The 17,887-nt window shown below is 33.3% G+C and overlaps 1 protein-coding gene across 1 annotated transcript in view; it reads left to right on the top strand.

Annotated features, from left to right (window-relative positions):
- The window catches only part of KIAA0825 (KIAA0825 ortholog), a 485,484-nt gene that overhangs the window by 89,788 nt on the left and 377,809 nt on the right, over positions 1 to 17,887 (top strand). Inside the window, exons 4-5 of the mRNA XM_025387614.1 lie at positions 2,182 to 2,350; positions 5,349 to 6,018. Of these exons, the coding sequence (XP_025243399.1) occupies positions 2,182 to 2,350; positions 5,349 to 6,018 (839 nt within the window). The remainder of the gene's footprint in view (positions 1 to 2,181; positions 2,351 to 5,348; positions 6,019 to 17,887) is intronic.

Here is a 17,887-nt window from a genome sequence, read left to right as displayed (position 1 = left end):
GCAACAGAGCCAGACTCCGTCTCAAAAAAAAAAAAAAAAGAAAAAGAAAACGTTACCTTTTAAATGGTGAAAATTAAATTATATTTTATTTTGACCTTGATTAAAGAAGATAAATTGTCAGATTACATACCAAACTGACATTTATCATAAATTTTGAAAATATTTGTATAACAATTGAACAAGAAATATCTAGACTTCAGATGGTTAAGTTTTTAGAACAAGATGTATAGGCATTAGTGAGTGGCAGACAAGATAGCCAACTAAAAAAAAATTCAGGTGTAGATAATTAGTTTTGACATTTTATGATTTGTGACAAAATGATTTTAAAATTAAGTTTATCTGTCTTAGTTTGTATCAATGAGGGAGGTCCCCTGAAATGCAGCCACTCAATCCCTTTGTCAGTGTTTGGACAAATTACTAAAATATCTAGCCCTCTAAAGGCTTTACCCTATTTATAAATTGTAGTTGTTGGCTTCTGCCCAGATTCAGATGTTAGAAATTAGCCTAAAATCTGAGTCCTCATTGAAACAGATTTAGGTAGACTAGCTGCTGAGCCTTTCCAATTCACATTGCTGTAATCTATTATGTTTCACTGAATGAGACACATGAGGATGCTATAATAAAAACCTTTGATAAAGAGTCCCTAGAGTCAAGGTGTATGCTTAGGGCATTGTGTTTCTCAGTCCATAGAAGTGCTTACATAAGTTAAGAAAATACATGCCAATCTCTTCTCAGACGTAGAACTGGTATTCCTGAATATGGCTGTCCCATCAGGAAACTGAGTGGCCTCTGGCCAGGGGAGGTATTGTTTTTCTTTTAAGTTCTTTGTTTTCATGAAAAGGCTCTTTGATTCTCAGAATGTATTTGTTTCAAGGTAATTTAGTTTGAATTCACTCATGCTCAGAAATCTCCTGAAAAGTTTTACTTAAACTTTTACAGTGTATGTTTTATAGGCAACCCACACCTGGATGAATTTCAAAGAGTCTTTCATATGACATCTATTTTAATAAGCGCTTGGTTTCTAAAGCCTACCAGGGTCTATCATATGGAACCTTTAATTAATAGCAGTTACCTTTTCAAAACACTAACTTTACCTCTTGGTAACAAATCTTTCTTAATATGATTAAGAGACAAATGCGTAGCTGTCAATTTTTGGTGAGGTGTTTCAACTTCAAAGGAATTTGCCTGTTTGAAAGCTTTCTTGAAGTTTAGATATGCTGCCATCAGGTGGTAGTAATATGTCATATCCCTGTGGCTGCGCAGATGGCACTCTGCTAAAGGTCACCAGTTTACCCCATAAAGATTTATAATCATCAATGCACATAATGGTATATGGAAATTAAAATAACATAGTATATCTGCTCTTTTATCAACAGGAAGGATACATTGAATGGAAGTTTTAAAACAGATACGTATTGCAAGATTCAACTGGACATTTTTTTTTTCTGTTCTTGATTTACTTTTTTTGGTGAATGAAGCATTTTATTTTATGCCTTATAAATATTTAGAAAATATGGAAAAGTAAAATTTAACACTTATCTGATTACACCCACCCAAATATAATTGCTATTAACCCCTTGATTCATTTCCTTCCAGTCATTTTTTAAATGCAATTTTTAGTAATTTTTGTTTCTGTTTTTTGTAGTGCAGTTGGATGCCAAGAAAAGGTATTTGGCTGTAGTAACGTTGTGTATATAGCTTGTATACTTTATAACTTTTAAAATTATAAGCTTTTATGACTACTTCATGATTCCTTACTATTCCACTGATTGAAGTTTTTCATAATTTATATAGTCCTTCACCTCTTAGTAGATAATGTATATTTCTAATATTTACAATGTTCAGTATTTTATCTCTCCCTTTCATCCACTGCCTATCAAGAGGGCTATTACCGAATTGCATCTATGCTTGAATTTTGTTTCAACACAAAAGAATTTCTAGTTCATCTGAGTAGCTATTTTATATTTCCTCTATCACTTTTTTTACTGCCAGAAAATATGAACTCTCAGTTTTCAACTATGAATGTATAGTCTCTTTGTTATTATTTTCATATCATATGGATGAATTTGTAAATTGTATAAAACCAGGTACCACATGTGAAGATTTCAGGGCCTGTGATATTATGAAATAAAGCCATTATCTATATCCTGCCAAAATAACTTTTTCTTCTCTTTTTTATAGCATAGAACATTGCATTAAAGAGATACAGTCCGAAATTAACAAACAATGTCCAGGTGTGCAGCTGCAAACAACAACTGACTGCTTTGAATGGCTGGCTAACTATAATTACAGTACATCCGAGTCATCTTTCATTTCCCATGGAGACTTGATAAAATTTCTCAAAACACTGGTAAAGTGAGTTTTTGTTTTATCATGAAGTGGGATGAGTAAACGGGGAATACAACTCATTCAATTTCTATATGTAAATATTTATTTGAGTGACCATATTAGCCTACTATACATAGGGGTTTGTGTTTTTATGTTCCTATATCCCCCATATAATCCACTGAGCTATTTGTTTTAATTTTTAACTATGATTTTTATCAATAAAATAAAATTTTATGTAAATGGAGATTAAATATTATGATTCCTGGGTGATTTGTGATATGATATATATCATATCAGTACCACAAAATGTATTGATGTGTATCACAGCTGTCTACCAGAAAAGTTCATATTCATTATATTTTTTATCCTTTCACAACTATTCATTTTTTGTACGCTCATTATTAAGCATAATAAAATCCCCATCGATTGAGTCTATTCGGCCTTGACTATTATTCCCTGCATTCCTAACCTGCAGTCTTACCCAGTTCCTTTCAATCAAGGTAGCAATTTATGCAAGACCACCAAATGACGGAGAATTATTATGCTGGTCATTCTGGATACTGACCACCCTCTGTGCTAGAGAAGTTTTTGTAACCTTCAACAAGAATAGTTATTTTATCACACTTGTTTCTCCAGGGCTGGCTAGCCTGTAAAAACAGATTCCCAGAGATGCAGCACAATTGTTAGAAAGAGGTATTTCTATAGCTATGGTTTTAATTTAATTTTGGGGGAAAAAAAGGCACTGTTTTTGTCTAAACATCAAACATTGACTAAGGCAGATGTGGAAAATATCTGGAGGTTGTAGATGGCTTAGGATGACAGAATCAGATGAAAATAGTTTTTGCCTGTTGTTATTATTTCAGATGTGTCTTTAATGTTTACAAAGTAATAAAAGGAAGAGAAAGGAAGACTGTGTGCCCTGAAGCCTTATTCTTTTAAGGAAAGCTCTCACCCATTATCTCCTGAAGGTGGATCCTTGAAGAATAAATATGGATATAGTTATTCCTTTACTTTCTATTAAGAGCCATGTGTATTGAATTTCATTAATACTGATGTAATAATGCTTTTTCATTTAATTAAAAGCAAAATCTTTTAATTATCTTTTAATCTGTCACACATAAGTCATTCTCTATTCACTGCAGGGCAAAGGCCACCTTAGTTTTGCTCAAATTCATTAGACTGATAGGCTTGTCCCAGTCCTAGGTTTTTTCACATAATTGATCATGTTATTTTAAGGAAGGAACCACATTATTAAAACAGATCCAGATTTAAATGACCTTATTATCAAGTTTCTACATGCCAAAAAATGTCAGTCCTGACGGCATTTTTCAAACATCTGTTTTTTTCATAGAAAATTTTTTGTTAATTTTCTAGCGATTTAAATAAGAGACAGAGGTCCTCATTATGGCAGATACACTGAAGTTATTTTCAAAATTTAAGCAATCATACTAAACATATGTTTTAGACCTCTGTAATCTATTATTCTTTGTTTAATCAAATATTTATAGTTATTGACTGACTTTAAAAAACCAAGGCAGTGGCACTAATATGACTCATTTGCTTTATAGAATTTACAGTAATGCTGATGTGTCCTATCTAAGGACCTTTCTTTTCCAGAAGTATCAAAATAACTCAACAGCAGGAGAGGAGAGAGAAAGAAGCTACACAGAAGTCATGTGTACTTTGTGGCTCTCTGGAGTGTAGCAGAAAGAATGTGGATGAAGAGAAAGAAGCCAGGGATCCATTCTATAATTCTGTGCCTTACTGTATGTGACTTTTGAAAAGTCACTGAAGCATGCCTGATTTTAGTGTCCTTATGTATAAATTGGGTTTTCAAATACATATGCCAAAGGGTTATCATTATGAATAAACCAGGAAATGTTTGTATAAATACTTAAAAAGCATTTATTGGTATAATTATTGGGTGTAATTATTTATTACAGATAGAACATTAGACATTGCAAAGCTTACAATTAATGAGAGAAAATTCCTGGAATTTGTCTAGGAATTGTTCATAATTGTGAATCACACATAATGCCTTTGGTATCTTCATCAATAAGAAATTGCAAAGCCAGCCTGATTTTATGCCGCTTGGACCTTGCTTTCATTTCTCTTGTAATCAGCTTGTTTGTACCTAGAGAATATAAACTAATTTCAGTATTAGCTAAAATAGACTTAATTAGGAAAGTCAGCATGGAAGAAGAATGTGTGTGTCTAATTCAAAGTCCAAGAAAAAAGTAATTTTTTTGTCTCTTTCTATTCATAATTACACCCACCATTGTTTTCTGCCAGCACAGAAAATATAAAGCAATAATTTCATATCATCTTTTGGGGAACAATTCTGAGAGTATCTTTTTCTCATTTTGGGTTATTTCCTTGGAGAGAATTGAAATATTCTCAGATTCATTTTCAAAGTAAAATCTTTCTTAACACAGTTCTCAAAAAGGAATTTAAATGAAAGTTAAAATCTTTCAATGTATTAAAATTTACTTCTCAGAATGGTATATCTTAGTAACCCCTAGGCACATACCATATTTAAAGATCTATATTCTAGAATGATTTTAAAGCATTGTATTATGTGTTCATTTGGGGTTTTATAATAATAAGTATACTCATTCAAGCATGAAAATTGTCTACCAGGAATTAGGGGCATGATCTTGAATTTATTTTGTCTTAGGAATACATTTCAATCAATATTTTACTGTAGATTTGTATTTAGAATTTTTAAGCCACAGTTTTTATACAGATCAGGGTATATCAGGTGGATAACAATGAGGGCTAAAAACGATGTCTAGAGATCTAATTGAAAAGATAATCAGCTAGGTTTGAAATAAACAATTCAAAGTTTAGTAGACCATAAAAGTTAACATTCTAAAACATCTGAATTGGTTAAATTTCAAATAAAAAAAAATGAGGAATTTTAGAGTATTGATTTCAAACTGAAATTATGAAATTGTATATGACTATAGAAATCATTTTTTCGATTACACTTAATCACATTTCTAATGTTATTTCATTAGCAAGATTTGTTGAAGAATGAACAAAATCAAGAAGAAATGATATTGGATTTACTTTGGGACCTCTCCTGCCACAGCAGTGTTTCATTCCCGTCGACTCTAAGTGGAACATCTTTCCATTTCCTCTCTAGGACGTCTCTTCATTCTGTTGAAGATAATTCCTCTATGGATGTCAAGTCTATATGGGATGATATAAGACTGCATCTTCGACGCTTCTTAGTGAGCAGATTACAAAGCCATAATGAAATAAACAATTCACAGCAAAAAATTTTATTGAAAAAGCAGTGCTTACAACAACTCTTGTTTCTTTATCCAGAATCAGAAGTTATAATCAAATACCAAAACATACAGAGTAAACTGTTGGCTAATCTTCTGCAGAACTGCTTTCCTTCTTACACCAGAGATTCAAATTTAGATGTAATAGTTCATGGATATCAAAGTACAATGCTTAAGTTATACTTAATAATAAAAGAGGATTTTTACACACTATGTGAAATTTTAGCTCCATCCTCAACGGTGAAATTCATTAAAGAAACTTACCTGGATACTGTTACAGAAGAAATGGCAAAATTTCTTGAAAATTTTTGTGAGCTGCAGTTCAGAGAAAATGCTGTTCGTGTGGTTAAAACAAGCAAGAGCTCCAGCAAGTATAGAGGAGCAGTGCATGCTTTGGGTTAGTGACATTTAAAATTTTTGTTTGGTTTGACTTAAGTCTTTTAATATGTTTAATTTTCTAAGATTTTTTTCTATTTGGTTAAATCTCACTGCAAACTTGAAAATTAGTAAATGAATGTAATGAAATTTTGCAGTAGACATTTCTCTTATGCATTTTTTTCTATAATTATAGTTATAGAAGTATTTTCTTTCTTGTTAAATTGTTAAAGATATTGGAAATATAAGCCAAAAATATTTCAAATAAGAGTTTAATTTCTCTTGATTGCATATGACAAACAGTATTTGTGAAACTGTGTGTGTATACACACATATATATAAGTGAGTATATATGCTTATACACATATAAGCTCCTTTATCTGCTTATTAAATATACACATATATAATAAGCATATATACTCAGTTATGTATATGTACGTTTAGTTATATACATAACTCAGAAAAGTATGATTTTTAATCCATTGTATCTTCCAAAGCCAAAGCATTATTAGGTAAAAATAATTATTGAAAATTTGTTGAAATTTGCAGTAACTAAAATTGGAAATTTAAAAGTTGTAATATTTTAGTCAGTCAATTCTAATAATGAGCAACTATGAAATACTGTAATTATAAAATTCTGTATTGTAATTGATTAGGAAGGTATAACAGTTTAACTATAGCTATTTTTAAAAGTTTCTCTACTATTTTTTCTATAAGGATGTATACAAATAAAAGATGGTTTGGAAATTTCTATTTTATTCATAAGGTAAAGGAAAAAAAGGAAAGAAGTTATTGTGATATAATAAACTTTTCTTGTTGTGGTTGTAATTTCCTACCAGTGGAGAAAAATCAGGGTAAAAATAGGATTATTTCTAAAATTATCATTAGTTATGCTTTTATATAAAATCTGTGGTATATTTCTGAGTAAGTTCATAAACTATATGGCTTAAGTATTTGAAAATTATTATTTAGTGAATTATTATGGATCTTTTAATTTATGATCATCTTTTAAAAATTCCTATAGCTCCCTATACTTGTTCATATCTTCATTAATAAAATTTCAGATGACCAAATTAATGTGGTATATGAAATTTCAAATTGTTTAATATTTTGTCTTAAAATTTTAATTTTCCTCCAGAAGCTATATCACATTGCAGAAGAGAGATGCATCTGCCAAATTCGATTATGGCAAAATACAAAGTCAGTTAATTTAGGAACATTATGATTTTGCTCAAAGCAAATAGGCTTTTATTTTAATTGTTAACACATAAATTTTTAAATGCATCTCATTAGTGTGCTTGTTTTCTAAAATTTTTATATTCTCTGAAATAAAATCCAGCTTACTTGTAAAGTCTTTTCAATACGAAAGTTTTGTATGTGCTAAATATAGTTTATAACAGAAGAAAAGATCCATATGGTTGAAAATGTGTGTAAGTTGCTATGGAGTCTTTAGGGCTGATATTGAAGTGTTTTCTCATTCATGAGAGAAAACTATGTGTGTCCTCTTTAACACCAGAATTTGAAGCATTTTCCATAAGGGTAGGTGCATAGAATCTTTCCCAAGCTCCTTTATCTGAACTTTGGTATAAAACAATAGTTAAGTGAGCACTTTCCATGTGCCAAGCACTGTGCTAATGACAACCCATTCCTATTATCCCAATTTCATGAACACAGAAAGAAACTTAGAAAGATTAACTTGCCCTGATCATGCTGTATGAAATCAGGATTGATACTTAGAATTCATATGCAGATCTTTCTATTTCTGGGACCCATGTTCTCAAGCACCATACTATTGGGCCTTGTCTTACAAGTATAGAATTAAATAATCTGTCACCTGTAAAAGAAATTTCAAACACTGTTCAAGTGGGCTGTCTGCAAATAAATTCAGTTCAGCTTTATTGACCACCTACCATAAGAAAGGCATTTAGCAGCTACCATGTTCTGTGGTAGACACAGTAAGGGGAAGAAAACTCAATGAGTCGCTACTGCTGCTGCCATATGAGAACTGCTAAACTAACTCAACAGATCAGCTATGTTGTTCACTAATATTTGACCAATGATCATGTTTTGTTTATTAAGGAAATACATCTTTGAGATGAGCAACAATGGCTTGAATGGGTTGTATTATATTATCTCTAATCTATGTCTGTATCTTTATGCTCATGAAATCTTTCTATTTTACCTGAAATTATAGAAAGGACAATCCTTAAGTAACAGCAACATGTATTGACTCAGACATTGATGTGCATTATCTCATTTAAACCTTCTAACCTACCAAACAAGGTAGATACCATTATTCATTATCTCCACTTTACAGTGAGGAAACTAAGACATAGAGATGTTAAGTAATTGCTCTAGGTCATAGAGTGAAGCCAGGATTCAAACTCGTTATCTGTCTGACTCAGAGCCCTTCCTGTATTGCTATAATCTACTGACCGAAAAACAGGATAGAAATAGCACATTTCATTTAAAAACATTTCTCTGAATCCTCTGTATACTTCTTCAACTTTAGTGTAGTCATTGTTTTCTTCTTCTCCAAACTATTTAAATAATTTAAAATAAATTTTAATTTATTTACATTTAAATAATCCTAATCTAAATGTATATGATTGAAATGATTATAATTTCTATTTAGTGATTTTAAGCAGGCTTTGTATGTATGCTATAGTCTTAATGAGCTAATGTCTTACCTTTCCATGCTTATACCTTAATGAGCTAAGGCAGTTTGGACCTATTCAATCTTTAGTTGCTTCTAATTTTGTACTTAGGTCGAGGATTGGTTGTTCTTTCCAGAATGGCCTATACATTTTCCATCCACCCATCTGTCATCTATCTATCTGTCTATCCATCTATCTATCTATCTGTCCGTCTAATTTGATTACTTATTATTATGTATAAGACTTTACAAGCCTTTACGTATTTGGATTCACTTAATCTTCTGAATAGCCTTTTATATTATTTATACTTCATATATGAGAATGCTGAGATTCAGAGAGGTAAATGTTTTCCAAGTCCACACAGATAATAAGCCAAAGAAAAGAGATTTCTCTGTTTGCAATTATTTGGTATATCAGCTTGATATGCTACTAAACTCTGTGTCAAAAGCTGTGCAAAACAGTATGATAGTTAGCATTAAAAATAATTCACCACTTTCACTTTTTTTATTTTTTTGAGTTGCAGTTTTGCTCTTGTTGCCCAGGCTAGAGTGCAATGGCACGATCTCGGCTCTCTGCAACCTCCACCTCCTGGGTTCAAGCGATTCTCCTGCCTCAGGCCTCCCAAGTAGCTGGGATTACAAGCATGCACCACCATGCCCGGCTAATTTTGTATTTTTAGTAGAGATGGGGTTTCGCCATGTTGGTCAGGCTGGTCTCCAACTCCTGACCTCAGGTGATCCACCCGCCTCGGCCTCCCAAAGTGCTGGGGTTACAGGTATGAGCCACCGTGCCTGGCCACATTTTCTTTTTTAATCGTTACATTATTTCTGTCTTCTACACTGATTCAGTGTTTTGCTTTTCTTTTTTATTGATAATGATTCAGAACCCAGTTATGATTTGCTAGTGTTATTAACTCAGACACTCACTGGGGGTAGTTTTTATGATGTTCTTCTATGCTATGCTATGCTGGGCTATGCTATGCTGTGCTATCTGTGCCATGCTGTGCTATGTTATTCTACCAGTTGGCTGTTCGGGTGATTGTATTCCCCTGGGCACCCCAGAGTGCATTCTGTCTGCCACTAATTCCGGTTTTCCAGTACATATATTTAAAATATGGTGACAATCTCTCTAGTCATTTTTCTGTGATAAGGTACCGGACAGAAAATTTTATTTCATATAAGCTTGTCATTAGACTTAATCCACAACTTGGTATTGTATGGTAACTTTTTTTCTCCTTTATATTCAGTTTTGAATGTTTTGTTTCTTAGAGAGCATGTGCTGCTTTAATATTACAATACATTTAGAAGTATAACGCTTGTATGTTTTGTTATTTGAAAAAAAGATGAAATAATGTTAACATAAATATTACAGGATCTTTTTGATTTGACGATCTTTTATAGAAGAGAACAATATTATTCTTACAGATACTCTTACAAAGTTTCCAGAGTGATTTAAGAAGCAAGACTTTCTCAATAGCCGATTTTGTTCATCTGTATTCTTATATAGTTTCTCTAATTTATTTATATTTATTATTATTTTTTTTTTTTTGAGACAAAGTCTCCCTCTGTTGCCCAGGCTGGAGTGCAATGGCACAATCTCTGCCCACTGCAACCTCTGCCTCCTGGGTTCAAGCGATTCTCTTGCCTCAGCCTCCCAGGTAGCTGGGATTACAGACGCCTGCCACCATGCCCAGCTAATTTTTGTATTTTTAGTAGAGACGGGATTTCACCATTCTGGCCAAGCTGGTCTCAAATGCCTGACCTCAGCCGATCCACCCACCTTGGCCTCCCAAAGTGCTGGGATTACAGGTGTGAGCCACCACACCCGGCTAGTTTCTCTAATGTTAGGAAAATTATTATTTCATAAAGGTTTATGCTACAATATTTTTTTCATTTAGCTTATAAGGCTTTAAAGTCAGAACAGCTTTCAAAAAGCTAGAAATTCGCAATTAGCATTTTGATTATAACCTAATCTGGAATTATCTGGAAAGTTAGATCCATATATACAATTGTACACATATCATCTACGTTTGAGGAGAGCCAGTGCCATTCTTATATTGTAACATTTTACTGTATTTATATTTGGACTAGTTACGTGATCAAATTAATTTTACTGTTAAAATTATATTTCCTTTGGGTTTAAGTAAATGCTACATTTCTCAATGTTCAAAAAAGAAAGGATTATTTATATATAGTAAATTTCAGTTAAATAAATCCTCTGTATTTTAATATGAAAAGATAGAATTAGGAGATTTAAATTCTAGGATAAACTCCATGACCCTCATATATCCTATCTTTAATTTTTCTTGAGGTTATTGTTAGGTTGAAAAAGGAAGATTTAAGAGAATATGATAAACACCTTTGAATATTTGAAAGATTCCTAAAATCTGCACTGGATGAAAGGTTGACCTGAATCACCTCTAAGGCACCTTTTTTTTTTTTTCATAGTCCCTTGTTCTTTTAGTTAAGGAAGATTGGAGATGAGGGAAATGAATCCCTCAAGGAATGAAAAGATCCTTCAAGATAACGAAGTCCCTCAAACCAAAGAGACGATAGACTTGGGAGACACAAGATCACTATTGGAAAGCAGGCCAATCAAAATCCGCTCTGTTCTCTCTTCTACTCAAGTAGCTCTGACCATTTGAATGATGATATCATGAAAGATGAAAAAGTATACTGAAGCCAACTCTGAAAAGTTGGGTATTGTCCCTATTTTATAGATACAGAATCTGTGGTTTGGACAAGTTAAGTAGAATTAAAGTCTGGTGAAGACTTACTTTTTGGTTTATAAAGGCAGTCTTCTCTCTGTGTCCTCATGTGGTAGAAGGGGCAAGGGAGTTCTCTGTGGTCTCTTTTATAAGGACACTAATCCCATTCATGAGGGCTCTACTCTCATCACCTATCCCTCTCAAAGCCCTATCTCCAAATGACACCACCCTGGGGCTTAGGATTTTAACATAAGAATTTTGGAGGGACACAAACATTCAGTCCACAACAGGGGAAATCTGTGTCTTTTACACTTAGGACTGTTAAAATTCTTGGTCTGAAATTACATTTTCTGAATATAGACTGATTTCTCTGCACAGACATTTATACAGGAGAAACTGCTAGCAACTTTCAGAGTTAAACCAATCATTCCTCTGCATGCCACACTTGAAAATGAGAAAATAATCCTTAGCTTTAAAATGTTTAAAATTTATTATGGATTTCTAGTCAGAAATTATTTTGCCTCTGTCATTTTTAAAATTGCATTTCTATTCCTCTGTTTATACACATATTTTTAATTTGCCTCTAGTCTTACCAAAACACTCATAAGAACATGATGGTTGGGCTATCTAAATGGAGATCTAAAATTGCACATGTAAGGAAATGAAAAGTTACTTAAAATGATGTAGAATAAGTAAGTATGTTGTTGTCTCAATCAAAAACAAAACGTATCAATGTTTGCTTTCACAACTCCTTTTCAACACTGAATAAAGACAGGAAACCCTTATCTATTATTTAGAAAAGTATAGTTTACCCTATTTCCTATTTCTAGTTTAGTCTCTTTTATAACAGAACAATAAGTACCCAAGTTAGCAGGTAAGTGCAAGTCAGAAATGAGAATCTAATGTGGCCTTTGAAATTACGATGCCAGTGAAATAAAAAAGACTAAGTAATATGAAGTTTTGATGTTTAGAATTCTATAACATGGTCTTACTGAGCTCATCTAGAATAAATGGCTTTATACTGTTTGTCCGTCAAGGTAGAAATTAAGTTAAAATTTTAGTGTTAGCATTTTCACTAGCAAAAGGCACAACATAGTGTAATTATTGGAGTGGACAATAATCTATTCTGAAAAGAAGAGAAATTGCCTCCAAATTTTATGATGATCATTGTCAGAGAAAGCTATATTGTTAAATTGTTTTATAGTGCCCTCATACACCTTTTTTTCCAAACCGTACTGAAATCAATTATAATCATCTTTGTTAACATTCTTTTTGTAGTGCAATAAAACAGTAATCCTTCAGCTATCTGAAGAGGGTGTACTTTTAATGGGCATTTTTCTTATAATTTTTCTTAGTCATGATCACAAAAGCCATAAAGTTCCCAGTTATGGTATATGGTTCTAGTTAGTGGAGGCTGGACCCTGGAGAGAAATAGGAAAATGCAGCAATCATAGCCTCTTTAAGATTTAATAGCTAAACTCGAATGTGGAATCAGTATGTAAAAATGAGACAGATCTTTGCTCGAACTTATGGACAAGCTACTACTGCACAGATCTGGTTGAAGCTTTACCTCCAGTTAGTTTCTCTAAAGAGACTTGTGTTGTCTTTATTGAGTTTAAGCAGTTAGTCTTAATATCTTTATTTGATTAAACATATGCAAGTTTTGGAAGCTTTCTATGTTTATGGGCAAGTGATCCTCTCAGGCTTTGCCTTGTTTCTGTGACTCAGAGACAAGAAAATATAAAGTCTAAGTCCTTTCTATTTTTATGAAACCTATTTGTAGGGATTTGAGTTACAGAAAAGTACATACTTTCTTTACATTTATGACTATAACTAACAACAGGGCTACTAAATAGGAAATTTAGTGAAGATCACTCAGCCATGAACCAATGTGAGTTTGCTTTTAATATTTTATTAAATTTTATTCATGTGCCAAAGTTGTTAGGACACAAAAAGGGAACCAGAAATCAGACAGTTGTTTAAAAACATGAAACACCCTGATAAGGTTTGCATCCTTGTGGTTTTCTCTGCTGCCCTGTTAGTTCTTTAAGGTTCTGTCATTTTCAATCAACAGAGAGTACATGTGATCAGTATATCTGATAAACTTGTCAATGCCTCTTTAAAGCAGGATTCCCCGACCTATTCAAGTCAGACCCCCCTGCTTCATTTCAAGTATCATCTTGATAAGACAGAGCTATGTCACAGGCAGCTGTGTATAGCCAGCTCAGTCTACAACTAATTTGTGCAGGAAAAAATTAAATCAGGAGGTAAATTATTTCATGATTGCTCATTCCCAACAGAGTTGGGCATCATTCTGAAGAAAATATCAAATAATTGGTTTCAGGCCGTGTCAGACACATGCAATTCCCTTCTCTAATGGCTGTGTGTGGTAGCACCAGGCCTCAGGGGTCAGCAAGGAACTGGAAATAGCTTAGTGCCAGGCTCGGCAATAGAGAGACGGAGCACATAGGAAATGAAGTGGCAATAAGTGCAATCCATAGGGGAAATGTGCTTCACTTGGAGTTTAATATATCGGTTCAGAATCTGGCAGGAAGCCATGCAACAATTGTTTACCTTTTTGTCAGCATCTGCATCTGTTCTGTTTTGTAAACAGCACTTAACTCTCAGTCGGTAAATGCTGGAATCAATAACAACTGTTAAGGGATTTCCTTACTCCCCCCTTTTTTTTCATATTCTAAAACAAATGCACACTACAAACAATGTTTGCCTTAGATTAACAAGGAACAGACATTAACAGGGTCAAAGGGATTTGGTTGGGAACATTTTATAGCTTCTTGGGTGTACAGTAATTATATCTGTGTGATTTGAATGTATTTTGTAACCTATCCAAATTAAACTGTTAAAAAAAATTCTAGCAAGCAGTAATGAAGATGATTTTTTATAATTATCTTAAGTACTGTGTATAGAAAACTGCTGGCACCGTTTGTAATAATTTAGTTCTGTGCAATATTGTGTATTACAGCTGCTATGCAGAAATATTAAGTTGCCTTTTGCAGTTTTAGGAAATTAGTGATTATATCCAGCAGTACTAATTATTTTAAACATACAGTTAGTAAAAAAAAAAAAAAATTACATACCACAGTGAGACATAAAAAAGGATTGATCTGTGACTAGTGCCTATAAAACTAAGTATATCATTAGTAAATGAAAAAGAAAAAAAGAACACTACTTTTAAGTTCACTGTCTTCAGGACAGACTGACTAGATGAATGCTGTCATAAATACAGCATTATTACAATAGTTATTGGCATCACTTAAAACTGAATATCACTAAGATCAGAGGAGCACGTTATTGCTAGTGGGATTTATGCATGCATCTCTTCATGCTCTACTTTGTAAATTTACTTCAAAATTTCCACATATACAATTGCTAAGTTGCCTTGTTTTTACTTTATTAAACTACTTCATATCTGATTTAACCTAACTGTAATTCTGTGTTCAGAACTTTGTTTTCTTCTGCTTTTCCTTGTATAGTAAGCCTTAAATCTTAGGCTTTTCCATTTTTTTTCTCAGAAGTATGATTTCTTTGAATTCCCATTTCTCAGAAGTATGATTTTCATTGGATTCCCATTAACCACAAATAAAATTTGAGAATTGACTAGGTCACTGAGGCAAGATTTGCATTCTTTTGTCTGTCTTTATTTTATATGTCAGTGTTTGGTGTGAATTTTTCAATTTTCTTAACTATCATTTTGCTAATTCACCCTTTAAATTATCTTGGCCAAGTCATTTTTGATAGTCTGTCAGGTTTTTTTGGTTTTTTGTTTGTTTGTTTGTTTGTTTGTTTTGATACGGAGTCTCACTCTGTCACCAGGCTGGAATACAGTGGTGCAATCTCAACTTACTGCAACCTCCACCTCCCGGCTTCAAGGGATTCGTTCCCCTGGCCTCAGCCTCCCGAGTAGCTGGGACTACAGGTGCGCACCACTAAGCCTGGCTGAGTTTTTGGATTTTAGTAGAGATGGGGTTTCACCATGTTGACCAAGATGATGTCGGTCTCCTGAGCCCGTGATCTGCTTGCCTTGGCCTTCCAAAGTGCTGGGATTACAGGTGTGAGCCACCACACTCAGCCATTCTGTCAGTTTTTAATAAAATATATTTAATTAGAAATAAGAATTTGAGAATTTGGATAATATCTTTATTACTCCTTTTGAGACTAGAAGATACTTTGACTTCATTTTCTTGACTATTCATAATACTCATTTTTTTGGTATTTTTTTGTGTATGATGGTATTAGTATATCGTAATATACATACAATTACGAGTTCTATGCACATGTAAATTCATTGTTATCACCTCAAGTGTCTAGATTTTGATGCTTTCATCATCATCATAAGAATTACAATCTATATTTCATAAATTTGTACTGAAACTGGTTTATTCCAATGAAGTGCGGTGTGTTTTCAGGCTTAGAAACTAGACCAGAACTTCATTTTTATAAGTATATTCTATCCAAAGATAGAGAACCTACTTTATTAATCCATTCCATTATGACATTTACATGATTCAGTAAAAATGAAATAACATTTAAAACAATTATATGCCCTGATTTGTAAATATATATTTTTTAAAAGTATATTTAATAGTTTTGTCTCCAAATCCGAACCTGCCATTGAAAATCATGGACAAAATTTAGAAGCCAACTTTTACCCTTTTGTAATCACTTCCTTTATTGAGGGAAAAATGATCACACATTACTAGACTGTCTACAAATTTAAATAATATAAAAGTGAAAAACTTCCGTATTCACTTCCATAATTTGTGCTTTGCCTCTTCAATAGGAATTAATATCTCACTTTTGTTATCTCATGTTAAATATTCTAAATCACATCCTAATCATTTAGTATACAAGTTTAAAACTTTTCAGTGATGGAAATTTTCTTACCACAGGTCAGAGGGTTCAGTTTTTTAGTTCTTAAAATAATCAAAGTAGCTAGCCTGCATTTATGTTATCATTAAAGTTAACTATCTCCAACAGGTCTTGAAAAATTGTAGTGGTTAACACAGTATATCCTGATAGACTAGGTAAGGCATTCATGGGGGATGGGTAGTACCTATTGATCATTGGCTAATTTTAAAAAATTGATTGTTAAAGGTAGCCCTTTGGCCCTTTGTTGTATTAGGTGAAGGCAATAATCATTATTCCCTAAGCAAAGGGAAAATTAAGTACTAATTAGCAAGTATGAAGTGTGCAATAGTAGTTAGAATATAAGGAGTATTTTCCCACTGGTAGCAAATGCTACCTGGGGACAACAGTCAATAGATTGATTGCTGATAGCTAAATGTATTTTTCAAACCCAAGGAAGTAATATTAACTCAGGACTTTCAGTTTATGAGACTGACATGCTGCCAGCTGTGCTAAGAGGACAGAACCTCCAAAAAGTAGTATTAAATGTCATGAGGTAGAATGACTCAACATTATAGCAAAGTGTCTGTTTTGAAATCTTGTAATAAAATTAGAATTTTCTGGTGAATTATTTTAGGATTTATCTCATGCAATTATTATTTACATGTAGTATCTTTACCATTAATTTGACCTTTTTCTTTAATAACTTGAAATCTCTATTCAGTTAGTTTTATTTCCTTGTTTTTTATTTAAGACAAATCTTTGAAAAAAAGACAGATGTAGCCATCTTCATACTAATTGTAAAAGAATCTGAATGTAATTAGCTTTCATAGTCATCAAATGAGTGTTGCTTAGTTATCTATGTTTTCACCATTTGAATCATCTAATCTTTATTGGTGATGTAGAGGGGCTGACATATTTTATGCTCTTAGTTATGCCATAACTGATTTAATCTTGAAAATTGGCCTTTCAGATATTTTAGGTTGATATCCCCATGAAATAAAGGGATGAAGACTTATGAGATTAACTTTTTTTTTTTTTTTTTTTTTTCTTAACGCCAGGCTGGAGTGCAGTGGTGTCATCTCGGCTCACTGCAACCTCTGCCTTCTGGGTTCAAACAATTCCCATGCCTTAGCCTCCCCAGTAGCTAGGACTACAGGCACACACCACCAAGCCTGGCTAATTTTCTTGTATTTGTAGTAGAGACAGGGTTTCACTGTGTTGGCCAGGCTGGTCTGAACTCCTGACCTCAAGTGATCCACCCACCTCAGCCTCCCAAAGTGCTGGGATTACAGTTGTGAGCCACCGTGCCCAGCCTGAGATTAACTTTTTAAAATATCACATGGGTGAACTGGGCACGGTGGCTCACGTCTGTAATCCCAGTACTTTGGGAGGCCAAGGAGGGAGGATCACAAGGTCAGGAGTTCGAGACCATCCTGGCCAACATGGTGAAACCCCATCTTTACTAAAAATACAAAAATTAGCCAGGCATGGTGGCATGCACCTGTAATCCCAGCTACTTGGGAATCTGAGGCAGGAGAATTGCTTGAACCTGGGAAGCAGACGTTGCAGTGAGCCGAGATTATGCCACTGCACTCTAGCCTGGGTGACAGAACAAGACTCCATCCCCGAAAAAAAAAACAAAACAAAAAAACAAAAAA

This window comes from Theropithecus gelada, chromosome 6 (assembly GCF_003255815.1).
Source record: "Theropithecus gelada isolate Dixy chromosome 6, Tgel_1.0, whole genome shotgun sequence".
NCBI lineage: Eukaryota > Metazoa > Chordata > Mammalia > Primates > Cercopithecidae > Theropithecus > Theropithecus gelada.
Note: the sequence above shows the minus strand (reverse complement) of the source record. Positions and strands in the feature narration are given on the sequence as shown.